Source organism: Mauremys reevesii, linkage group 12, assembly GCF_016161935.1.
Source record: "Mauremys reevesii isolate NIE-2019 linkage group 12, ASM1616193v1, whole genome shotgun sequence".
In the NCBI taxonomy this organism is placed as follows: Eukaryota; Metazoa; Chordata; order Testudines; family Geoemydidae; genus Mauremys; species Mauremys reevesii.
Genome location: NC_052634.1, coordinates 21035626 through 21061256, shown reverse-complemented (window position 1 = coordinate 21061256; position 25631 = coordinate 21035626). Strand labels below are relative to the sequence as shown.

The 25631-nt window shown below is 47.3% G+C and overlaps 1 protein-coding gene and 3 non-coding genes across 4 annotated transcripts in view; 2 read left to right on the top strand and 2 right to left on the bottom strand.

Annotated features, from left to right (window-relative positions):
* LOC120375921 (zinc finger protein 850-like) overlaps positions 1 to 25631 on the top strand; it is a gene marked incomplete at both ends in the record, with an annotated part of 362646 nt that overhangs the window by 55845 nt on the left and 281170 nt on the right. The window contains one exon of the mRNA XM_039496944.1: positions 366 to 1367. Coding sequence (XP_039352878.1) covers positions 366 to 1367 — 1002 coding nt within the window. The remainder of the gene's footprint in view (positions 1 to 365; positions 1368 to 25631) is intronic.
* On the top strand, positions 8863 to 8934 carry TRNAG-UCC. Its single transcript has one exon. It is a non-coding gene; the product is annotated as a tRNA-Gly (tRNA).
* On the bottom strand, positions 13514 to 13585 carry TRNAA-UGC. The gene has a single exon. It is a non-coding gene; the product is annotated as a tRNA-Ala (tRNA).
* TRNAQ-UUG lies at positions 24933 to 25004 on the bottom strand. The gene has a single exon. It is a non-coding gene; the product is annotated as a tRNA-Gln (tRNA).

Sequence of the window (25631 nt, the reverse complement as noted above, 5' to 3'; positions counted from 1 at the left end):
TTGGTTTGGCCTTCCCTTTCCATCCCTGTTTGAGGTTTCTGTCTCTATCACAGCAGGTGACGCAATGGTATGTGAGAAAGAGGAGGAGAATTCTCAGCAGGAAAATGTTGAGCAAGTGGATAAACACAGAGCATTATCACAAAGATCGAAAAGGAATGTGTCCTGGAGTCATAAGCCGGAAAAATCCCATGACATTCAGCACAGACCAGAAGGAGAGCAGGGAAACCAGCCAGGGGAGAAAGTGGGTAAATGTATTTCCTGTCAGGAAACTCAGAAGGACCTCAAGGAAACCACAACACAACAGGAAATCCTCAGCAGAAAGAGAAAAAATACATGCAGTGCGTTTGGGGAAAACGTATGTGATTACTCCATCCTTATAAAGCATCACAGAATCCACACAGGGAAGAGGCCCTATGAATGCACTGAGTGTGGAAAATGCTTCCCTAGCAGCTCAGCCCTTTCTCAACATCAGAGAATCCACACAGGGGAGAGGCCCTATGAATGCAGTGAGTGTGGGAAAAGCTTCACTAGCAGTTCACACCTTTCTAAACATCAGAGAATCCACATAGGGGAGAGGCCCTATGAATGCAGTGAGTGTGGAAAATGCTTCACTAGGAGCTCAGACCTTTCTCAACATCAGAGAATCCACACAGGGGAGAGGCCCTATGAATGCAGTGAGTGTGGTAAATGCTTCACTCACAGCTCAGTCCTTATTAGACACCAGAGAATCCACACAGGGAAGAGGCCCTATGAATGCAGTGAGTGTGGCAAAAACTTCACTAGCATCTCAAACCTTCTTACCCATCAGAGAATCCACACAGGGGAGAGGCCCTATGAATGCAGTGAGTGTGGAAAATGCTTCACTAGGAGCTCAGACCTTTCTCAACATCAGAGAATCCACACAGGGGAGAGGCCCTATGAATGCAGTGAGTGTGGGAAAACCTTCAGTCGCAGTTCACACCTTATTACGCATCAGAGAATCCACACAGGGAAGAGGCCCTATGAATGCAGTGAGTGTGGAAAATGCTTCACTAGGAGCTCAGACCTTATTAGACATCAGAGAATCCACACAGGGAAGAGGCCCTATGAATGCAGTGAGTGTGGAAAATGCTTCACTAGGAGCTCAGACCTTCTTACCCATCAGAGAATCCACACAGGGGAGAGGCCCTATGAATGCAGTGAGTGTGGAAAATGCTTCACTAGGAGCTCAGACCTTATTAAACATCAGAGAATCCACACAGGGGAGAGGCCCTATGAATGCAGTGAGTGTGGGAAAACCTTCAATTGCAACTCAGACCTTATTAGGCATCAGAGAATCCACATGGGGAAGAGGCCCTATGAATGCAGTGAGTGCGGGAAAACCTTCTGTGGGCACTTAGCCCATGTTAGTCATCAGAGAATCTGCAAGGGAGATCAGCAACATAAACACCTCTAGGGCTATCAATACTTTTTTTCTCTAATAATTTTCCTGATTCCCACATAGTAACTTTTAAAGCTGTTTGAACTGTTTGCAGCATGGTTATCCCTCAGTTTGACCAGAGGAGTGGCCCATTTTTGCCTTTTGCAGTTTGCCCTGTTTTGAGGTGGACCCATTTGTCCTTTCTATCAACTCCATTATCCCATGAGTAATTCTAGTGTGCCCTTCCTATCAGGAACCAGGGAGCATCACATTTATACTATTCTTCCTATTTCAAAGTTATTGTTAGTCACCAGTGATACAGATTGTATCATTGCCACTTGTTCTCACGTTGCTCTGGGTTGTGCTGAAGAGCAGATATAATGGGAATTTTTCAAATTATAGTTAAATGAAGAGGAGCAGGGGCAGGAAAAAAAGTGTAATTTCAGCCTCTGAGACACTGGAAGGAGATGGGGAGACGCAGAGATTCCCTCCTTCCCCATCACTGCAGAACTGTTACCTTTTGTCTGAGCCATGCAGAGGTTATCATCATCACATTCTATCCATTCACTTCTCAAAGTGTCCTGTGAGGAACAGTTCTTAGCTGTCTGTGCTTGGAGATGATGCTTTGACTTCTTTAATCCTATATCAGAGTCGCTCTGACTGGAGATGAAAGTGTCAAAGACCTGGAAGGGGAATTCAAATGGATCCCAAACACAGTGTGATCATTGGGAGTTTAAATCCCAGGTTCCATCTATTGGTAAAGCCACTTCTGGCAAGGTGTGAGTGGTTTTGTCCCAAATTATAGCAATGCTCGGATACTAAAAATTTTGTAAATAACATAACTGGCTATTGAGACAGTGCTGAGTGAAGTATGTTTGAATGGATCAGAGGAGAATGTGATGGGAGAATCTCTTGTCCTGATTCTGAATAATCAGATGTAACCTGCTCTGGAATTTCACTTCACACTTTCATTGCCATGTATTCTAGCTCTCTGTGATGTGGGTTTCTATCTTTCCTGAAGGCTGTTTGGTCACTCAATTGGATAGTAGTTCAGTTTGATAGGGTGTAGCGCAGATTTATTGGAGAATTTAAGACAAATGACTATTTGCTAAAGTCATCATTTCTCACTTCAGCTTTGCTTTTTCCCCATCCCTGCATGATGTCATGGAGAAAGGTTGAAGTGCAGTTCTGTCAGCATTAGAGAACTCTCCAATTTACTGGACAGGCTAACAAAGAAACAGCATTGATTTAAAATCTCTACTCAGAAATGGTGAACAACAGCAGAACCCCAGCTAACTGAAGGAAGTGCATATGATCACAGTGTAGTTCAATTGTTTAAGTCAATATTGTCCCAGATGTTCTGGGGAGAAAATTCCATGCTAAGTGATTTTTGAACTAGGCACAATGCCCAGGTATTTGGTTCCAAAGCCTTTGTAACCCAGGCCCTACTGAAGTTCTTTCCTAGCTGATCTTATTGTATCGGAGATGCTAACCTTCATGATGCAGATGTTGAGGAAATAGAAGTGGAGTTTTGTTGAATTTATCCTTTGTAGGTGCTAAAAATGTATATCGAATCAAATCAGTTTTGGAAATCTAATAGCTGCAGAAAAATAGCTATTTTTGAATAGAAACTCCAGCTCTGGTCACTAATGAAGATTGTGATCCAGCCCTTTATCCAGTCCCTTGCCTGGAACTGTGCCACCAAATTAAAGAAAAGCTGGGCATGTTTTGGTAAGCCTCCATGTTTTGGTAAGCCTCACTAACACTGCTGAGATTTGGAGTGGTTTTGTAAAGGTTTCTACTTCGGAGAAGTGTAAATTTACCCTAACCAAGACCAAGGATTTGGAAAGAGCTGGGGCTGAAAGAGTCCACATCCAGTTCTTGGTTTCCACCCCAGTAAAGGAAGCTATGGTGACCAATGACCCAAGGAAAATTGTTTGTACAACTCCACTTCCTAGTTCTGTGTCACTGATTACAGTTCCAAAGGATGCCAGGTTACATTGAGAACAATCATCCTTTACCATTTGGATCCAAAGAGAGAGAGCTTCAAAGGACATTCCTTGGGTGGATCCCAAACTGGCTGCCTGATTGGGTAACAAGGACTTCAAGGCTGTAGAAATGATGGTAACCAATGAGGCAATGAATGTATCAGGCTCCAATTTCAGACTTCTGGATACTCGCATGTTGAGTTCTGGTTCTATGGTTTTGTGTCTGATGCTATGGCTACACAATAAAGCTGATGTTGGTGCAGCTGCACCAATGTAGCTGCGCTGCTGTAGCGCTGCTATTACAGACGCTTTCAGCCAATGGGAGAGATTTCTCTCATCGGACTTGATTAGTCCAACCCTCGCAAGCGGCAGTGGCTCTTTTGGCAGGAGAAGTTCTGCTGCTGATGTATAGCTATCTACACAGGGGGTTAGGGTTGTGTAACTACATTGCTCAGTGGTGTGGATTTTTCACACATCGGAGTAATATAGTTAACTGATAAATGTCTTTAGTGTAGACCAGACAGTTCTCTCTTGTGTTTTATGCATTTACATCACTTCTCTATCTTCTCTCACTTTGAAAGATTAAAAGTGTGACACGAGAGGTATTTTTCCTCATGATGCAAAGATTCCCACATAGGAGACCCCTTCCACCAACACATACTGCAGAAGATCCTGAGATATATGAACTCACAGAAGTGGTTGGGACAAACCACATCTTGAGCCAAGGTTCAGTTGTTGGCAATGGGCATTAGAAGAAAACTAACATATATGATAAGAATTTGTGATCTTTGAATATGTTTTTATCATCTATTAAAATGAGATTATTGGTGAAGTTATTGGTTAAAGAAGAAGAGACTAAATGTGTGATAATCTGAAGTATTTTGGAAAACTGAAAGTTGTCTTTTTTTGTTTTGTTTTGTTAGTCGTACAGGAAATGGTGGCTAATCTTGAATAGTTAATTTGATTTAATTTACCCCCTGTAGTATAAAGAGTTCTGGTAGAAAACCTCACTCCAAAGGTTGGGATGGGAGAATGTGTGTGAGAAAGTGTGCATAAGAGAATATTGGCCCAGTATAGATTTTAGTATTTTGTGTTTTCAAATAGAATTTATTTTGTTTAGTTTCTAAGTCAATTTCTATTCAAAGGAAAGCTACTCGAGGTGACAAGTTGTATAAATTTTTACCAGCTTAGACTGTAAGGGTCACTGTCTTCCCCACTTCTCTAATTTGCAAAGGAAAGGCCTGACATCTGTCACAGGATGTGTCCAGCAGGTAGAACAGCTGCACTCATCAACCATCAATATAAAGAAAAAGACTGAAATCCATTGTCTTTCAGGTTAATAAGCCATCTAAAGGCTGGTCGATGTAGAAAAGCTGTGTTGGCATAACCACATCTCTCAGGGGTGTGAAAAGTCCTCTCCACTGAGAGAAGTAGTTAATGTGACCTGAGCCCCAGTGTAGGCAGTGTTGGGTTGTCAGAAGAATATTTCCAGTGTTTGAAGTGTAGAGACAGTCTTAACATCAATTCCAATTTTGACCCATCTCCCTATGTGTGAGAAAGTTACTGGTATGGAGGGCTGAGCCAGCTGTCCGCTCACCTGGTTCCTCAACTGTAGCTACAGCTCTTAGTGCCCATGAATGCAAAGACTGAGATAAATGGAGAGTTCCAGCCATTGTCATTTTAGTATCTTATTGTTCCTCTCTCTGTTTTTTGTGCTGGCCTTTCTGTTCTATCAGGGGGTGACGGTATAGCTCAGTGCATCTGTGACAAAAGCTCATTTGTGCCAATTGGCAAAGGGGTTCACTGTTCTTCACAAGCAACTCCTGTGTCAGACCTGAAAAACTCCCCACACCTAATACACTGCTTTTATGATATTTATCCAGGAAGCATAGCAGTGAGATCTCTACTGAAAGCTTGTAAATTATTGATACTCCTACTCACTGCGAGAGGTGTGTCCAAGTCATAGTTAAGGCGTAATGTAAGTACATGGAAAATTATGCCCATATGTTATTGTTGTGAAAGTGAGTCACCCCAATCATAGGTCTTGTTGGGGACGGCCCATTCCAGTGGGAGGGAATTGGCACCTCTCCCTTGCTAGCCAGTTATGTGATGTATTGCTCCATTGTCAGCCTTTGCACCAACCCAGAAAAGCCAATAGAAAACCATCAAAGACAAATTATAGACATCGAAACCCTGTGGAAGTGACAAGGACAATATGAGAATGAGTAGATCGTCCTTTCTGTGAATATAAAGACAAAAGACTGATTCAGTTCATAACAGGGTGGAGAAAAACACTCTGGGTCCATTCACCAAGGAGATTCCTAATGACCAGTGATGCTTCATGAAAGGCAGGGCCATGGCGCCTAGGGACTAGCAATCAGTGAAATTGACTGACGTGTGAGGTGAGAATCTACTTAGATAGGAAAGGTAACTATTAAGAAGTGTAGGTTACATTTTCTGATTTTGTTTAGTTGGTAACAGTTGGTTTCCATCACTCACATTTGTTTGTTTAAATCTCTATCGGTTGTTAAATAAATTTCTGCTTGTTTGATAACTATACTCAAGTGCTGTGTGAGATACAGTAGCAGTGGTCCACAGTAAAACTAGTAACCAGGGATATACCATTGCTTTGGGCAGAGAGAATCTGGGATTTCTCTGAGTATCTGGTGATCTGGGCTGGACCCCAGAGGGAGACACATTGAAGGAACTCAGGGGTTAGGGTGGCTGCTGTAGCTCAGAGGAGGGTCCTTGAGTGCCTGACGGGCTGGGTGAGTTTGGTCACTAACATCCAGCTGCCAAATGCAAAACTCCCTCTTCCTAGTGGCAGGTGGCAACAAGGAAACTCACAGCCCTCTGCTCCCTGAGAAGGGTCACAATATGTCTCTATGTTGATTCACCTGTCAAATTCACACAAGGAAAGCTCCCTATAGCATAAAACTCTGCCATATGAAATCATGGAACATGTGCTCTTCACTCTGTGAAAGCACGTAAAGAATCCAAGCGCTGGAGGACAGGGTTTGGGCCCAGAGTGACCTAGACAAATTGGAGGATTGGGCCAAAAGAAATCTGAGGAGGTTCAACAAGGAGAAGTGCAGAGTCCTGCACTTAGGAAGGAAGAATCCCCTGCACTGCTACAGCCTGGGGACCGACTGGCTAAGTAGCAGTTCTTCAGAAAAGGACCTGGGGATTACAGTGGATGAGAAGCTGGATATGAGTCAACAGTCCCCTTGTTGCCAAGAAGGCTAACAGCAGATTGGGCTGCGTTAGTAGAAGCATTGCCAGCAGATTGAGGGAAGTGTGTTCATTTCAAACCTGCAGCTTATTCATTTCATTTGGTGACCCCTACTAGTTCTTGTGTTATGAGAAGGAGTAAATAATACTCCCTTCCTTGGTCCTTTAGAAGATATTATGTGACCCCCTCCTCCTTGTGTCTCATGTCTTAGGACCAACATGGATACAACAACACCGCAAACAACAAGGTTCAAAGTCAATGCACATGGGAGAAGCATCTTGTGTTTCATTCCTTATGTCCTAGTCCCATCGTGTGGGCATTTCCTTTTCTTCCTTTCTGTCAAAAGCTTTGGTGTTTTGCACAGAAACATTATTTCCCCAGGAGAGACTCAGGAGCGAGGGCTGCATTCCTGTGCCAAACAGTCACTGGAAGGGGGCAGACAAAGGCCTTTAGGACGAGGCGTCCGTCACTGTCAAAAATCATCTTCCTCCTGTGGTTCCGCGGGCAGCAGGAGCAGCCACAGCTCGGTGGCCCCCGGCAGCACTCCTGGGGTGGCCGGAGCAGCAGCAGGCCCACTGGGGCTCCCACCCCGGGGCAGCAGCTGGAGTGGCAGCAGGTAGGCAGGGCTTCTCCCCTGGTAGCTGGTGCTCATTATCCATCAAATAAATCAAAACACTTCCCCCTGCAAGTGGATTTAGCCCAGGACCCTCAGAGTCAGCAGCTCTTACACCCCCCACTGAGCTCTCTGGTCAGGTGCCCTAGCGCCGGAAGCCTCCTGTTTAGATCCTAAAATAGCATTTTTGCACTGGGGGGGGGGCTGAAATTTTTGACTGGACATTGCAGCTCCAGCGTTATTTTATTGAATTGCTTGAAAACAGCAAGTGTAGAAAGTCTCCTAAGTGCCAGGCTCTCTGCCATGGAAACAGCTGCCCCTGCTCTCCAGGAGACTGTGCGTTCCACCCAACAAAGTACAAGCCTCTGAACTGAAGAGGGGTCAGACAGTGACGGTAACACAAATCTTCCGACTGTTAACCCAAGTCCCTTCCTTTCTTTAACCTAGGACGTGCCAGTCAACTGTGAGCCATGGTGTTATCTTCATCTTAAAATACCTCTCAGGACATTGAACAGAGGAAGTGAAACCCCCTCCCCTAAATGGCTCCCTGTTGAGGCGTTGTACCATACCTGCCCCTGGAGACTGTCTGGTTTTATATAGAATCATAGAATCATAGAATTCAAGATCAGAAGGGACCATTATGATCATCTAGTCTGACCTCCTGCAAGATGCAGGCCACATAAGCCGATCCACCCACTCCTTTAGCTAGCGACCCCTGCCCCATGCTTCGGAGGAAGGCGAAAAACCTCCAGGGCCACTGCCAATCTTCCCTGGAGGAAAATTCCTTCCCGACCCCAAATATGGCGGTCAGCTGAACCCCGAGCATGCGGGCAAGACTCTCCAGCCATACCCTCTGGAAAAAGGTTATATCATGTCATTGACCCATTGTACAATTTACCAGTGTGGCACTTAATTGACCTATTGACTAAGCCCGTTATCCTATCATACCATCTCCTCCATAAACGTATCTAGCTTAATCTTAAAGTCATGGAGGTCCTTCGCCCCCACTGTTTCCCTCGGTAGGCTGTTCCAGTATTGCACTCCCCTGACGGTTAGAAACCTTCGTCTAATTTCAAGCCTGAATTTCCTGACTGACAACTTATATCCGTTTGTCCTCGTGTCCACATTAGCACTGAGCTGAAATAATTCCTCTCCTTCCCTGGTATTTATCCCTCTGATATATTTATATCCTTAGACCTTTTTCTCTTCAAACCCCTTATCCCAATCTCTGGGCCACCTCCGCATTTCAGAGTTTAGAATTTACTCTCCTCACCCTCGTATGGCACTTTCCATGTGAATTAGACAAAGTGAGTGGGGGAAGCTCCCTGGCTAATGAAAAACCGATGCTCTGGGTGAGGCCTGAACTCATAACCCCAGCAGTGCGCCTCCCTCACCAGCCAGGCGTGCCCCTGTAGGTGCTTCATAGACAAGCTTGGGAAGTAGGGTAGTTACCTGGGTGTGTGAGTAACCACTTGGGTGACCTAATTGAGAGGCTGATGGTTCAAACCCAAGTGAAAATAGAGGTAGTTTCTTTTTAGTGTTGAGACTCCAGTACATTTTAACAGGCTGTAAAATGCCTCAATTCTGGTCTAGCCTCATTGGGCAAGCATAAGTGATACTTTTGCCAGCTGCATTGGTGGTATAGTGGTGAGCACAGCTGCCTTCCAAGCAGTTGATCTGGGTTTGATTCCCAGCCAATGCAGGGATGTGATGTTTTCTCTGCTGGGAATGGGTTTAATTTCAGTCACATTGTATCAGTTTAGCAATGGAACGAGAGAATCAACGTGCTGCAGGTCATTCAACACCCAGTGGAGGAAGAAAGGGGTGAGACTATACAATGAGCAGGTGGAGTCATCCTGGTATTACAATGTTTGGTTTATTTTTTTTTTCCTTTACTTCCCTCTCCCTTTTAGACTCGGAGCCTTTAAGGTCAGAAGGGACCAGTGTGATCATCTAGTCCGACCTGCTGCACCTTGCAGGCCCAAAGACCCCACCCACCCACTCCTGTAATAGACCCGGGAGGGGAGGCAGCTCTGTGCACTGCCCCTACCCCAGGCAGCACATGGAGGCCCTCTGCTCCTCCCCAATGGGTGTGCAGAGATGTGCCAGCAGCACTGAGGTGGCTCCCTGCCCACTCTGCCTCTGTCCCTCCGTGCCACTCCCAGAAATGGCCGGCATGTCCCAGCATCCCCTGGGGTGGGGGAGTGTCTCCATGCACTGCCCCTGCCCCAAGTACCAACTCCGCAGCACCCATTGGCCAGGAACTGCAGCCAATGGGAGCTCTGGGAGCAGCGCCTGCAGCAGTGGCACACGGAGATCCCCTGGCCTCGCCCACCTAGGAGCTGCTGCCAGAGGGTTGTGTTTACCGGTCACTTTGGGAGCTGCAGTGCCCGGGGTAAGCGCCACCCCTCCTGCACCCCAACCCCCTCCCCCAGCGCAGAGCCAGCACCGTGCACCCAAATTTCATCCCAGAGCTTTGCTTGTCTTCCTTTCACCCAGAACCATCCTTCTTCTCCTGGGCTGCAAGTAGCCATCCCTGGGAAGCCAAGACGCAGGCACAGGATTCTACCTCCCAGCAGCCAACCGCACCTCCCCAGGCTTTGCAGAACGACTGGTGGTGCTCTACTAACCCCACTTAGCCGCACTGAGGCACTTAGCTTCTGCCCTGCCTTCCTCAGATCGACTTTCCTCTTTTGCCCCATTCCCGCCTCACTTGCTCCTTTGGCAAGTCACACAGAAGAGCCAGCCGCCATAGGCCAATCTCCAAGGACAGAGGGGACCAAGCCACAAGGCTTCAAAAGGTGCCTGGCCCAGATCCTCTAGCTTTCCCCTGCTGATGCCAAGGCTTTTTCTCAGCTCATTTCACTACCCTCTGTCATGCAGGGGTTGGGGTTATCGCAGGTGTTACCCGAAATTGGGCCAGCTAGTCAGCGTAGGGAGCACTAATGACCCACCAGAGTTTGGCAGAAAGCAGCACGTTTATTATATTGATAGCTAAGCTCAAACGAAGCGGGGCGGGGGGTGACACACTCACACTCCCAGGACAGGCACGGCACTGGAGATGTCAGGATTCTGCAAGGTAAGTGTCCCACAGCGCAGCTATGGATGGTGTGATGAAGGTAAGTCTTCCTGAGGCACAATGAAATACAACGCAGAGAACCACTGGCCAGGCGGTCCGGGCGAAGGGCATTCACTGGAGGTACAAGCTTATGAGTGCTCTCCTGAGCACAGGGCCCCTTCCCCTTTTAAGGGCCTGTACCTCATGGCCTGCGACTAGAGATGACTTGGCTGAATCTGGTGGGTCACACTCCACCTTGGGCAGTGTCCATGCTCTGGGTGTGTGAGCGCTGCCTAATTAGAGTCCCAGACACCTTGTCTACCTGGGAGCTCTTCTGCTCTTCACCCAGAACATTCATCCCACGAGCATTCCAGGAGGGAGCGGGAGGGGAAAAGCCACTTCACAGGCATTCAGAGCGGGAGAGGAGACAGAAGTGGGAGCAGAGGAAGTATAACAGACCTTTTGAGCATAGAAATCACTGCTGCTCCTACAACAGCAGGGACAGGCCAGTAGGAGCTGGGAAAATTAAGGCAGCATGTTTCTGTCTGGCTTTGAACCAGGGACCTTTTATGAGTTAAGTAAACGTGAGAACCACTACACTACAGAAACTCTGTCACAGGGCTCTGCTCCTCCCTTCCTAAGAACATAAGAATGACCATATTGGGTCAGACCAAAGGTCCATCCAACCCCACATCCTATCTGCCAACAGTGGCCAATGCCCGGTGCCCCAGAGGAACTGAACCTAACAGGTAATGAGCAAGTGATCGCTCTCCTGCCATCCATCTCCCCCCTCTGACAAACAGGCTAGGGGCACCATTCCTTACCCATCCTGGCTAATAGCCATTCATGGACTTAACCTCCATGAATTTATCTGCAAAAAGAACAAGGAGTACTTTTGGCACTTTAGAAACTAACAAATTTATTTGAGCATAAGCTTTCCTGGGCTAAAACCAACTTCATTGGATGCATGCAGTGGAAAATACAGCAGGAAGATATATATATATGTATACAAACAGAACATGAAAAATTGGATGTTGCCATACACACTATAATGAGAGTGATCAGTTAAGGTGAGCTATTATCAGCAGGAAAAAAAACCCTTTTTTAGTGGCTTCCATGGCCTTTGAGAAAGCAAGACAGAGCCTTGGAAGACCCAGCAGGGTTTGTAGCACAGGAATTGTTCTCAGATTCCACTGAGACTTCAACTCAAGTTGCAGGATTCAAAGTCCTGAGTGCTGGCCCTTACACCATAGGACCAGCAGAGCACCTGTTGATTACTGTAGACTTCCAGCAGGGAGGACTCTGTGGGCAGGGGCGGCTCTAGGCATTTTGCCACCCCAAGCACGGCAGGCAGGTTGCCTTTGGTGGCTTGCCTGCGGGAGGTCACCGAAGTCGCAGGACCAGCGGACCCTTCACAGGCATGCTGCCGAACGCAGTCTGCCTGCTGCCCTCGCTGCGACCAGCAGAGCGCCCCCTGCGGCTTGCTGTCCCAAGCACGCGCTTGGTGTGCTGGGGCCTGGAGCCGCCCCTGTCTGTGGGGACAATTTTTTCTGGCAGGGAGGACTCAGTGGGAACATGCCTCTCTGGCCAGCCCTGCATTTGCTCAAAAAGTCAGCACACAGCACTTTGCTGCAGGCCCAGAGGCCTTTCTTCCTCCAGACTGTGAGGCCAGTGGACAGGTGAGGCAGTAGCACCTTCAGTCTCAGGCAGTAAAGGGCCCTTCCTGGGAAAGGCCATGTCCTGAAAAGAAGAAGCTGAAGTCAAGAAGAGTCCTCCAAAGACACCTTCTAAAGATCTTGGGGGCATATTACACATAGAACTGTTTTCTCGGCTGACCAGTGACTTGAACCCTACACCCTCAGATTAAAAGCCTGATGCTTTACCAACTGAACTAGTCAGGTTCACATGTAAAAAAAGGTAAATTTAATGCAGAAGAGAAATTAGTCATGAAAATGAGGGCAGGAAACAATACAGAAAACCTGCTACTCTTGCTCTCTTAGCAGTCCTAGCCCCAGCCTGCTCCTCCATCCTGAGGCCTTATTCTTTCTTTAGTTAAATATCAAATCCAGGAGAAAACACAGTTATACAGAACTGTCATTGGAAATACAAGAATTAAAAAGAAATAATGCAATCCCCATCACTTTATCGTGTTGGGGCCATTCCTGTATCGAGAGCACCCGCTAAGGTCCCTGTGTGCTTACGAGAAACCTGGAGGAACTCATACCACAGCCTGAACATGCAACTCAACTGCTCCCAGGTGCTGCAGTAAAACCCTTTCCCTGCTGTGACCTTGCACTCCATAGGATTTTCTGAAAATATGCTAATGAGTGTGAATATAAAGTGATTGGACTATGTTTCATGCAAAAGGTCTCTTGTAAGGTATCATTACAAAGCTTATTATCTATTGTGTGTGTTCATTCTATTTGTATGATTCAATCATTCTTGTATCTGAAACTAGAAATATGAACTATAACTCTGTGGTCCTGTTGTAATGATGCAAAGTGTGGGCCATTAATAGTGGTTTGGACTCTTGATGGCTCCCATTAACCAGGACAATAGACTGGAGATGGCTCTGTCCTGCACCATCTGTGAGTCAGGCCAGGAAGAATGAAGGCTTGGGGGGGGGGGGTCTCACAGGACATGTGACCATGTCACCTGGTACAGGAATCCATCTTAAACCTTGCATCTGAAGAAGTGGGTATTCACCCATGAAAGCTCATGCTGCAAAACGTCTGTTAGTCTATAAGGTGCCACAGGATTCTTTGCTGCTTCTACAGAACCAGACTAACACGGCTACCCCTCTGACACATCTTAAACCTGGGGCTCTTCCTCAGGAGAGAAACAAAAGATTCCTGCCTTGTACCAAAGCTGTATAAGGGGGTGGAACTGAACAAACATGGCTGCAGTCATGAGACATCCCCCAGCTACCACCTGAGCTGGAACAAGGGCTATGCCAGGTGAAAAGATTGGGCCCAGACAAGAAATAAGTTTAGTCTTTGCCTCTCAGTCTGTGCAGATGGGACCTTTCCCTCCAGTGCTGGAGGATTTGCCCTTCTCATCTACCCCTTGTCCCAAGCAGCACAGCAGGTGGGAATCTTACATGTACAGAGGCGCAGAAACCCCACCCACACCTTGCATGCAATTGGCACTTGCCTCTCACCAAGCAGGATTGAAATTCCTGCAGGGAGACACCTGCTTTGGGCATGAGCAAAGCAGCAGGGTGAAAAGAACCTGGGGATTGAACCCAGGACCTCATACATGCAAAGCATGTGCTCTACCACTGAGCTACATCCCCAGATGTGTTAGCCAAAAGGGCTCGTTTCCCCCTGGAGCTTACCTAATTACACCAAGGAGGCACGGAGACAGGAAGACGAGTACCACACCCTTTATTGATCGGTCAGCTGAGCGGGTGTTCCTCTCGGCTAGTGCCAGAGAAAGAGACACATCTTTCATGGCCAAACGGCCTACCTTTATAGCCGGTAACAAACAACTTAGCCTACGTTTGTCTACATCATTTGGTTGACCTATAAACCCTGTGGATAATTGGGTACGCAGGATACATATATCATTTTGTGGGGGCTACAAGAGACATACAGCTGTTGAGGATACATTTGTCATTCTGAAGGGGACACAAGATACATCCGTTGACCCTTTGTACTAGATACTTTGGATGCATACATGTGAACGCAGCTGCATACACTTGGGGAGCCAACATATACTTGGGGAGCCAAACAAAACTGATAAGCGAAATAGCTGACTTAGGTAGATACACGGCCTTCAGTCTAATGAGTTCTGTAAGCTTTCCAACACAGTTTGGACAAGCATAACATAACTTTGGTTTACTCAGGCCTAATACGGAAAGGCTTCATTAGCACTATGATTTTTCCAACAACTCCCCCCTTTGAGAATACTCACCAAACCTTTTGGCTGAGTTTTCTCACACTTTGAGGCCAAAAAGCAATGAAGCTCTGCAGAAATATTTACAACTGCTCTTTTAAGCTTAGTCACCCCAACCCAGGAATGAATGCATGGACAAAAGAGTGGAACCTTGTTCATTGAACAACTAAGGGATTGGGGCACTGACTATAACTCAGGTAGGTATACCTAATGGTTTAATTTCCCAGATGTCTCAGTGAATAATTTAGTCCCATATGCATCCTCCCCATGGACCCGGCAGGATTCGGTATGTGGGAGCCACACCCTAACCGGTCCATATGCTTGGAAGGAGCACTGTAAATGTACACACTTTCATCCAGAAAGTGTCCGAATATGTTTCCATGACCACAGATCAGATGGTACTTCAGATGTGTCTGTAAGGGCAGTGGGCCAAGTCTGGTACTCAAGATTACTCCAAATGGCCATCAGCTGGTCATTCAGGAAATCCTGAAATTTTAAACATACTAGATCCCACTGCAATGCCTTCCCAGCCTCAGTGATATTCAATACCATCTCTGTCAGTAACTTCTGGGTTATAGAACTAAGGGTGGAAATGACATGTAACTCAACTGCTCCAGCCTGTACTTAAGATAGCTGAGCTTAAAAAAATAAGGCTAGTGGCCCTTTCTAGTCGGCCCAATTTCTTATTATGTTCTTGGCCTTTAAGAATATTCCAAATGGCTGTTACAGTGTTAGCCCCAGCCCACAGGGATCTGCCCAATTTCTTCTTTTTCCAGAGGAAATAACCCAGGCTCTTTGTTGTGCTAATCTAATGGCAGCCCCTTGTGAGCAATCTGGGTATGTAAAAGTGATCTGAAAACTGGATAAAGGCAATGTCATTTAAAATCCAATTAGGGAGGGCAATACATACTAAAGGATTTATCCAAAACACAGGGCGCAGCCTGTAGAATAAACCCCAAAATTCAATTAATACCACATTTCCAAACAGGATCCCACAAGTTTCTTCCTGCCAGTGTAGAATTTTTGTTTCTTTACCAGGGTCAGTTCTCAATGTCCTTTTAGTCAGGAATTCCTGGACTTTGGCAATGTCAGTGGAGTGAGTGTTTTTCTTCTTTCCCAAAACAATTGTAGTTTAGCATTCTACAGGAGAGATTATCAGCACATCACCCTGTAATGGTTTTGATTCTTCTAGAAAAGTTCAAAGGCACAGTAGGTCTGTCAGCGGACAAGGAGAGGTTAGCTAGCACGTCACCTTGTCCTTTTCCCTGATGTCCAGAAGGCACAGTGGAGCTAGAAGAAGGAATAGGCTAATCATATAGGAGAGTTCTCCTTATGTGGACGGGTCTTTTTGCAGTGAGAATCATGGGTCCAAGCAGTCAGTCTTTGGCACTTCACAGCGGTGTTGGTAATCAGCAGGACTCAATAAGGGCCTTTCCAGCGTGGAGCCAAAGCAGTCTTTTGTTGGTGGACCTGTACATTGATCCGGTCTCCAGGTTCCATGGAGTGGCAGGGCTGCTAGGGTCTTCGGGTAGTGCGTCTTTACCTGTGTAAAAAGGAAACCTAACACATTGCATTAGTGTCTTTGCAGATTGTACAGCCCCCCTTTTCTGGTTGTTAGCCAAGTGTCCTTGAACGAAGTCAGTGTATTTTTTTTTTTTTTTTTTTGGACTGAGCTTGCTAGTTAGTTTTTCTCATTTAACTCGTTCTTTTCCTTTTCCCTTTTTGGCTTCCTTTTTAACCTACAAAGGAAACTTTTACTTTTACTTATACACCTTTTGTTAACAATGAACACATACACATTGCTGTTATACAGTACATTAGTCTTATTATTTAATGTATGCCACATGTATCCTTCTACTAAAATAACCTTATTACAGAGCTTTGGAACAGCAAGCCAGGACAAGCACACCCACTTTGATGAGTTCATTTAATACAAGCTCTAGTTCAATAGCTTCCCACCATCCCCAGCCCTCTGGCTAGAAATCTGAGGTAGCCAGAAGGATCCCATGTACAATATGGGAGTGGGTTAACTTTTATGTCCTTGCTTCCAAAGACTGTTAGTATGCAATTTGGCCAATGCAGTTTTTTCTTTTACTTAAGAAAATACATAAGACTTTAGTATATTACATTTTTCTGATGTATTCAAACACTTTGTATTTTAAGTTGAACAAAACAAATATCTGCATTTCAATTCAAGCCTTCTGCTTTATTTCAAACCAGACCATCCCATGAAAATATTAAACACATTCTGGCCACTTGAGACAGACACCACAAGACAGAACATAGAACACAAAACATAATTTTTACTCTGCCAGTAAATCATGGTATGTTGTATGCTGTTTAGCTGGCATTAGTTTTCTTTGATTATCTGAAAGACAAAAACAGAGGTCTACCCCTTTTGGGCAGTCAATTATTGCTTAAAATATACAAATACCCTTGTTGATTTTAGGCAAAACAGGGGAATTACCCCATATTTTCTTGTATATGTTTTATAGGCAGCCCAGGTTTCAGTGGCTTTTACCTTATCAGTTAGATAATTTGCATTAATACAGATGCTTTCTGGCTTGCTTTTACTTTTAACTCCTGCTTTTAAACACTGAAAGAAAACATCACCACTTATAGTGCCTTAGAGCCTAATAAATTTTCATTTACACAGCACTGTATACATTCTTTAGCTAATTCAACAAAATTGTTCATAGCCAAATGATTGCAATCTAATAATTTCTTTGCCTGAATTTATTTACAAACATTTAAAAAAAAAACACCAAGAACTTTTCTCTTTAGCATTTTTACAAAGTTCAACTACTACTCCCTCCAGCAACTACAGAGTTAACTCTTCACTCTCCTTCAAATCACTTGCTCTTTCCTTATATCACTTGCTTTGTCTTTCAACAGCCACTTACCAATTCAAATCGCCATTCCAAATATCCTCCTGAGTATTTGAAATCCCCATGCTTATACTCACTTACTTCTTCCTTCCACAAGACCCTCAAAAGTTTCCAACCTGTTCTCCAAGCTCTCTGTCTGTTGCCCGCCCGCCTGGGCCCGATCCTTTTTTTTTTTTTTTTTTTGCACTGAACCGTTGCTTTCATGGGCTTCTGCCCCCACCCTTCTGGGTTTTTTTTCCTAAAACATTTTATTCACAAGACGACCCGAGTCCTCCCTCGTGAGGCTTGCCACCTGGGCAAAACGCATGGCCCACTGGCGTTAACTATTTAATTGCCTCTTGTAGCAAACACACTGCTGTTAGGGCGTATGCTGAGCACGAATGGTTACATTTTAACAAGTCCCTGAAGGACTGGTACTTGCTTAGCCAGGGCTTCCTTTTCTCCAACTACTCTATTGCCCAGTCCTGCTACGACTGGGGGTAGATCCTTTCACCTGCCACCCTTCCTGGTCAACCAGGGTGGAGAGAGGAATGCTAAACCCTTCTCCAGTTCTCAGACTTACTGCAGCTGAGAATGGGCACATCTTTAATTATGCAATCCTCAACATATAACACCAACAGAACCAAATAAAACAAACATAAAACAACAAGGGTAAAACAAATAGATGGTGTAAATTCTACAGGGTTCCCCCATTCTCTATTGCTCACCAAACTGTGACAAATTTCTGTTACCAATTTATGCCTCATGTCAGGTGATCAAACTGACACTGCAGGACGTTGCAGGAAGATAGAGAAAATACACCATATAACCAAATTTTAAAGCTTCATTAAAATGATAAAACAACAATGGAGAGTGTTGGGAATGCTCCCACATCACTCAAGAAAGATATAAATGCCCCATACTTACACATATCCAGACTGGCCACGTCTGTATATAACATTCAGAAAAGGGAATAGGTGGACGGGAGATTATCCTGTATACAGCTTGTTCAGAATTTCCAACATGCTTTCGCTCTTGGGAAGGCTGTTCTTTTACACCCTGGAATCTCCTGCGGTGTCTCTTTCAGAGATTCTAGTCCAGGTCAGCTACCTGTGGCTTCTCCAGTGTCACCAAGCCACACCAGCACCGGCATCCGTCACAAAGTCAGACTGTTGGATCTCACCAAACAGTTAAGCTTTGCAAATGTAATCTCAGTTCTGTAACTTGTACTGCCTTTGGTTTGCTTGACCTTGAGCATAAAACAACTTTCTCTTTTTATCTCTGGGCGAAGCTGAGTTTTAAATTAACCCGTTTCTAGACAAATTGCTCACACTGTGTCAGAGGCTTTTCTTTGGTGATTAAAAGCTCCTCTGAGATATATGATCCTATCTAGATTAAAGGTACCTTTTAATGGGCATTGTTTAGATGGATCTTCACGCGTATAAAGATTCCAATTCTCTAAATACCTGCAGGTTTTAGAACCATAATGTACGTACATATAATATGCTGGGGTACCCTTAGGGGGTGAGGTGGAATGTTTAGACTGTTCCTTACCCACACGGAAAAGAAGGGGGGGGGAAGAGAAGATGGGTTCACACGCTCCTAGACCCGATTACAGTTTTGGTTTCCAGCATACCAATAGAACAAGAAACAAAAGTACCCCTACCAAAAAGAAAAGCCAGCCCTGGGGCTGCTCTAAGTCCCAGTAATTGTTCAGCACGGCCCACGGACTCGTGTTAATGGAATTATTCATTAGCCGTGTCTGAACCTAGGTACCTTAACCAGAAAGCTTTTACCCACACACACCTTCCTATTTGTGGGTTCCTTTACCGTTAGGGGCCCAAGGTCCCAACCCGCACTTCGGGGGCGTTAATCCTCAAACCCAGGAGGTAACGCACTTACCACGCCCGGAGTGGCCACGTCTGGCAGGTGGACTCCCCTCTTCTGGTACTGTCTTGCCTCCGTGTCGTTTGGAGTTCTCTATGGAGGGGGCGTAGCCGTCCCGGCCGATTGCGGCGACCCGGAGCTCGAGCAAACCAATAGCTCAAGGTGGCCACTCTCCTGAGCCGTCCTCGGCCGCCGGTCAGCGCCCCCAACAGGGAGAGAAGTCCCGGCGCGGAGTCGCCATTTGTTAGCCAAAAGGGCTCGTTTCCCCCTGGAGCTTACCTAATTACACCAAGGAGGCACGGAGACAGGAAGACGAGTACCACACCCTTTATTGATCGGTCAGCTGAGCGGGTGTTCCTCTCGGCTAGTGCCAGAGAAAGAGACACATATTTCATGGCCAAACGGCCTACCTTTATAGCCGGTAACAAACAACTTAGCCTACGTTTGTCTACATCATTTGGTTGACCTATAAACCCTGTGGATAATTGGGTACGCAGGATACATATATCATTTTGTGGGGGCTACAAGAGACATACAGCTGTTGAGGATACATTTGTCATTCTGAAGGGGACACAAGATACATCCGTTGACCCTTTGTACTAGATACTTTGGATGCATACATGTGAACGCAGCTGCATACACTTGGGGAGCCAACATATACTTGGGGAGCCAAACAAAACTGATAAGCGAAATAGCTGACTTAGGTAGATACACGGCCTTCAGTCTAATGAGTTCTGTAAGCTTTCCAACACAGTTTGGACAAGCATAACATAACTTTGGTTTACTCAGGCCTAATACGGAAAGGCTTCATTAGCACTATGATTTTTCCAACAGATGGACTGTGTGTGCTATAGGTTACACTCAGAGCCCTCCCGTTTCCAGAGCACCTAGTGGCCTAAAAGCAGCATGAGGGACACATTCCCTGCTCTGAGGGCCAAACCTGCTGTCCTGGAGGCTGTTAGTTCTTAGGGGTCACTTTGCAGCAGGGCCAGATTCGATGTGTGGGGCAGAGACAGTGGGTGCCCTGGACTCCGGGTGCAGAGATACACTCAGCCCTCTCCCCTGCATTGGGTGGAGGGTGCTGCCACCCCCTGCTGGAAGGTAATGTGTCGGGGCGTGGGCACTGTGAGTCACTCAACACCTGACCCTGGTGGCAGCAGTGCTGTGGGGAGCTCCAGGTGTTTTTAGGATCTGCTCTTTCTACCTGCCTGTGAAGTCCAGCTTTCCCCAGCACATTCACTGCGGTGCAATTGGGTCACTGTTTCCATGGCTGAACAGCAAAGAATCACTCCCAGTTTCCCTTCTATCGGTAGCAGGATTAGCCTGTGTCAGTGGTTAATGAGGTGGCTCTTGTTGTAAATTGTTATTCATTCCCCACCTTGACAATACACACCATCCCTTTCCCAGGCAGATTCCCAGCACCTCAGTGATCCTGGTAGCAGGGGTTGGGGCCTGAAACTTTCATGGTTTTTTCCCCCTCCACCTGGAGTGAACTCAGCTTTTCCCCTATCCCAGACAATCCATGAAATAACACCAGGGGCATAAAGAAAGAGGGGAGGGAACATCTCACGGCCAAGGCTGGATGTGCCCAGGGCCCCCAACTCATCCATTGTCTCCATGGAATTTGGCCCCTGCTTTGCACAAGGGACAGAGAAAGATCTTGCTGTTCCTGTGTCTGTGCAAATAAAATTGTGCTTCCCTAGGAAAGAGGGGTGGGAAATGGCCCCATGATGGGACAATATCCTCAGGATTGAGACCTAAGGACTCAGGCTGAGAACTGATTTAACCCCCCTCATCTGGGATTTAACAAATTCTCTTCCATGGAGACACTGGGAACTTGTGACATTGATCCAGACTCTGGGGGTTCAGGCTGCTTTAACTCTTGGTAAAAACATGAACTTGATTCCAAGAAGGGAGAGAGGAGAAGCCTGAAGCTGACTTTAGTCCCAGGTTGGGGTCTCCTGAATGGTGGGAAACATCCTTGGCTGCTACCCAGGGACAGCAGCTACTGGCGACATACCAGGGTTGAGATGAGAGGGGAATGTTGCCTGGACTTTATCATACAGGCCCCATCCTGCTTCTCAGAGCCCACAGGCGAGAATCTAGAGAAGGGTGAGTCATTTCTCAGCTGCATTCTCAGGAGAAGCCGGTAGCCGTCCTTGACCAGAGACCCAGGAGAGCAACCACGGCAGTTCTGCGGAGAGCTCTGGCTGCCAGGGGGTCCAGCTCGGAGAGGGAGTGCTGGGGGCTCTGCAGTTTTTGCAGTGGGGCTGTCTCAGGAGTCACAGGTGGCTTTGTTGGTGGGATGGAGAAGTAGGGACTACAGGATGTGAGGCTGGCTGAAATGAAACTGCACAAAAGACCTCCCCCTTTGCTCCAGCTAAGGCCCTGCTTTGGCCGCTCCCCTTTCATAAAAATCTCCATATCTGCCCTGGCTCTCAGAAACCCCCTCTCTCCCATGGGTATTTTCACAGTTTCTTCCGTTTTTCATGGTCTCATACAAATATTTTTGCCATGGAAATGATCAAGTACATTTAACATGAGAAAAACAATCAAACGACACATCTGTATCTCCTTCCCCAAGCAGGGTGTGTCTCAATTTATCTACTGAAAAGTCTAGGCAGACAGAGTCACCCCTATGTTACTTAGGGGAGGGATAGCTCAGTGGTTTGCTTATTAACTTACTAAATGCAGCATTGTGAGTTTAATTATTGAGGGGAGCACTTAGGAATCTGGGGCAAAATCAGTCCTCAGTCCTGCTAGTGAAGGCAGGGGGCTGGACTCAATGGTCCCTTCCAGTTCTAGGGGATAGGGTACCTCCATTATCTTTTTTTTCTTACTTCACATCAGACCCAGGACTTGCACCCAGCAGTTCTTGGGGCCATGGGACAGAACTGAGCTCCACTGGCAGCACTGAGGGAGGATGGTTGGGACTGAGCTGTCTGGGGAATATTTTAATCCTTATCTAATTTTCAGAGGATTAAATCAATGCAGCTTCCACTTCTCCGTCTCTCCCAAGGAAATGATGTTTCTGTGCAAAGTACCCAAACCTTTTAACAATAAGAAGTGAAATGAAATGGCCACATGATGGCAACAGAACCTAAGAAACGTGTTAGTCTCTAAGGTGCCACACATACTCCTGTTCTTTTTGAGGATACAGACTAACATGGCTGCTCCTCTGAAATCGAAGAGATGAGAAGCCATATTCTCGTTCAATGTGCATTGAAGCTGAAAAGGGAGATGTTTTCTCTTTGATGTCTAGGCTCCCAACACTAATCCACTAGATGCCCCTTTCCTCCCACAGCCAGGACTAGAACCCCACAGTCATGAGTACTAGCCCCCAACCCTGTTCCCTGTGACAAAAGAGAAGGTCTGCGATCCCTGTGCTGTCCCCTCATCTCCCTGCTTGTGCTGCACTTGAAACTCAGTGAAGTTTCCTTGGGCAGTTTTGACACTCCCAGGAAGGGTATCAGAGGGGTAGCCGTGTTAGTCTGGTTCTGTAAAAGCAGCAAAGAATCCTGTGGCACCTTATAGACTAACAGACGTTTTGCAGCATGAGCTTTCGTGGGTGAATACCCACTTCGTCGGATGCAAGAGTGGAAATTTCCAGGGGCAGGTATATATAAGCAAACAAGAAGCAAGCTAGAGATAACGAGGTTAGATCAATCAGGGAGGATGAGGCCCTGTTCTAGCAGTTGAGGGGTGTAATTTTAGGAGCAGGTTCCAAATAGTGTGATTAACCAGCCAGAAGGGGCAGCAGATGTCAGTGTAGGAGCCATTGAAATAACTCTGCACTTACTTAGGCCTGGTCTACACTAGGACTTTAATTCGAATTTAGCAGCGTTAATTCGAATTAACCGTGCACCCATCCACACCAGGAAGCCATTTAATTCGACATAGAGGGCTCTTTAGTTCGAATTCGGTACTCCTCCCCAACGAGGGGAGTAACGCTAAATTCGACATGGCTATGTCGAATTAGGCTAGGTGTGGATGCAAATCGAACTTAGTAGCTCCAGGAGCTATCCCACAGTGCACCACTCTGTTGACGCTCTGGACAGCAGTCTGAGCTTGGATGTTCTGATCAGCCACACAGGAAAAGCCCCGGGAAAATTTGAATTCCTTTTCCTGTCTGGACAGTTTGAATCTCATTTCGTGGTTGGACATCGGGGCGAGCTCAGCAGCACCGGCAGCAATGCAGAGCTCTCCAGCAGAGGAGTTCATGTAATCTCTGAATAGAAAGAGGGACCCAGCATAGACTGACCAGGAAGTCTTGGATCTGATCGGTGTGTGGGGCGAGGAGTCTGTGCTTTCGGAGCTGCGCTCCAACAAACGGAATGCAAAGACCTACGAGAAGGTCTCCAAAGCCATGAGAGACAGAGGATACAGGCGGGATGCAACACAGTGCCGTGTGAAAATCAAGGACCTGAGACAAGGCTACCAGAAGACCAAAGCGGCAAACGGACGCTCCGTAGCCTGCCACCACTGACCCACCAGTGACCGTGGACTCTGACGATGGGATAGTGTCGACGGCCAGTTCCTCGGCGATGTTCGCTGACGGGGAAGATGAGGAAGGGTTTGTGGAGGACGAGGCAGGCGACAGTGCTTACAACGCTGGTTTCCCCGACAGCCAGGATCTCTTCATCACCAAGAAAGAAACCAACAGGACTCCACTGGCCATCACATACAGTCCCCACTGCCCAGCGCACTGTGGGTGGGTGTTTTGCTCATAGTGTTGTGTTATGAATCCTGATTGTGGTGTATTCCCAAGTTAATAGAAGGTGATTTTCCTCCTTTTTCTTAAAGTTTCTTTTCTACACTCAGTGGTTGTGAGTGGGGAAAGTATCACCTCTTAGAGGCACCCAGTGGCCAGGGTTAGTTTCCCCAGGTTACTGGGTGGGGGCTTAAGCAGATTGTGTGTTGCATTGTTGAGGAGGAGCCCCAAGCACCCAAACAGGGAATTGTAACTTCAACCTTCAGAGTAAGAGCCAGAGGTGCTGCCACTGAGCTAGCCAGGCCGCCTAAACGTATTAACCCCTTTCACCGCAAGAGCAAACACCAGGTACTTCTGTGCTTCTCAGCAGCTGGGGAAGAGCCTCTTGGGGGAAATATCTCCTGCCCCACCGCCAAAAGGAGCCCCCTGAGTGGGAACAGTCAAAGGCCCCACCTGCTTTCCTACCACCTTGTGATGCTGGCCACAGAACGAATGCTGGTCTGTGAGTGGCCTTCAGTGGGGGTTCGGCATGGCAGGGAGCAGGGAGCAGCCTGGCCGGGTGTCTTTGTGGCTGTCTGCTGGCCACGCATAGGCATAGTTCTCCCCTCCTCTTGCCCTGCCCTCGGTTGCTCTGTGGCTCTTAAGCCTTCCCTTGGAGCTGTCAGCAGCAGCTGCCTCTGCTCCAGGTACCCAGAGGAGGAGAGGTGCTGGGCTCCAGCCTGGGACTCTGCCTCCCTCCTGCCTAGCCCTGACTATGAAGCCTGGCCCTGGCCCTCCTTCCTTTAAATGCCATGTGGGCAAGAGGAAGAGTGTGGCAGCTGCAGGGACCAAAGTTGTGGGCATCAGGTGAAGCAGCGAGAAACAAGCATATGGTCAAACCACAGGAATCTCTAGCTGGACTGTTAAGTTCTAGGACCCCAACCTTTAGCAGCCAGCCCATTGAACCAGCCAGACCAGAGACCTATCTCCAGTGGGGATCAGTCACCCAGCGTGAGGGAAAAAACCTCACTCTAGTTCACCCTGAGAGAGGGTAGCCAAGCACCAAGGGCAGCTTCAGGCCCCAGCATGCCAAGCATGTGCTTGGGGCAGCATGCCACAGGGGGTGCTCCTACAGAGGGTCTGCTGGTCCCACAGCTTTGGTGGAGCTCCACTGGAGCTGCAGGACCAGCGACTGACAGAGCACCCCCATGCGGCATGCTTGGGGCAGCGCAATGCCTAGAGCTGCCCCTGCTAAGCACATCGTGCTCCAGGGCTTTGCAGCAAGCCCACATATCTCCAGGAGGTCCCACTGAGATTTGAACTCAGATTCCAGGATTCAAAGTCCTGAGTGCTGGCCATTACACCATGGGACCAGCTGGTATTTCATTTGCTAGACCCCTGTGACTTTCAGCTGGCTGGTTTGCACTCTGCACTTATTGCTTCCCACTTGCCATTTCCTCTTGCAGGACTCTCTCTCCTCCTCCAGTGACTGTGGTCCTGCACTATCAGATCCGTGGGTCCTGCCCTGAGACCCCACATCCCCCTGCTTTGTCTCCATTCCCTGCAGGCCGCAAAAATGTCAGTGGAGGCCGCCCCTCCCTTCACTCGGTGCTCCCACTCATATCGGCCAGCTGCAGCCTCATCTCCTGGAACTCGGCAGCTGTCGCTTGATCCAGTCATACAGTCACACGCTGAATGGCTCCCCCAGAGCCGCCCAGAGGATTCTGAGGGCCTGGGGTCTTCGGCGGTGGGGGACCCCCGCTTCGGCGGTAATTTGGCGGTGGGGGGTCCTTCTGCTCCGGGACCCACCGCCGAAGTGCCCCGAAGACCTGCGGCGGCAGCCCCCTGCCGGCGACTTACTGCAGCCGCGTCTTCGGGGCACTTCGTTGGCGGGTCCCGGAACAGAAGGGCCCCCCGCCACTGAAGACCCGGCTGCACTTTAGTGGCAGGTCCCACTTCGGTGGTAATTCACTGGCAGGGGGTCCTTCCTCCCCGGAGCG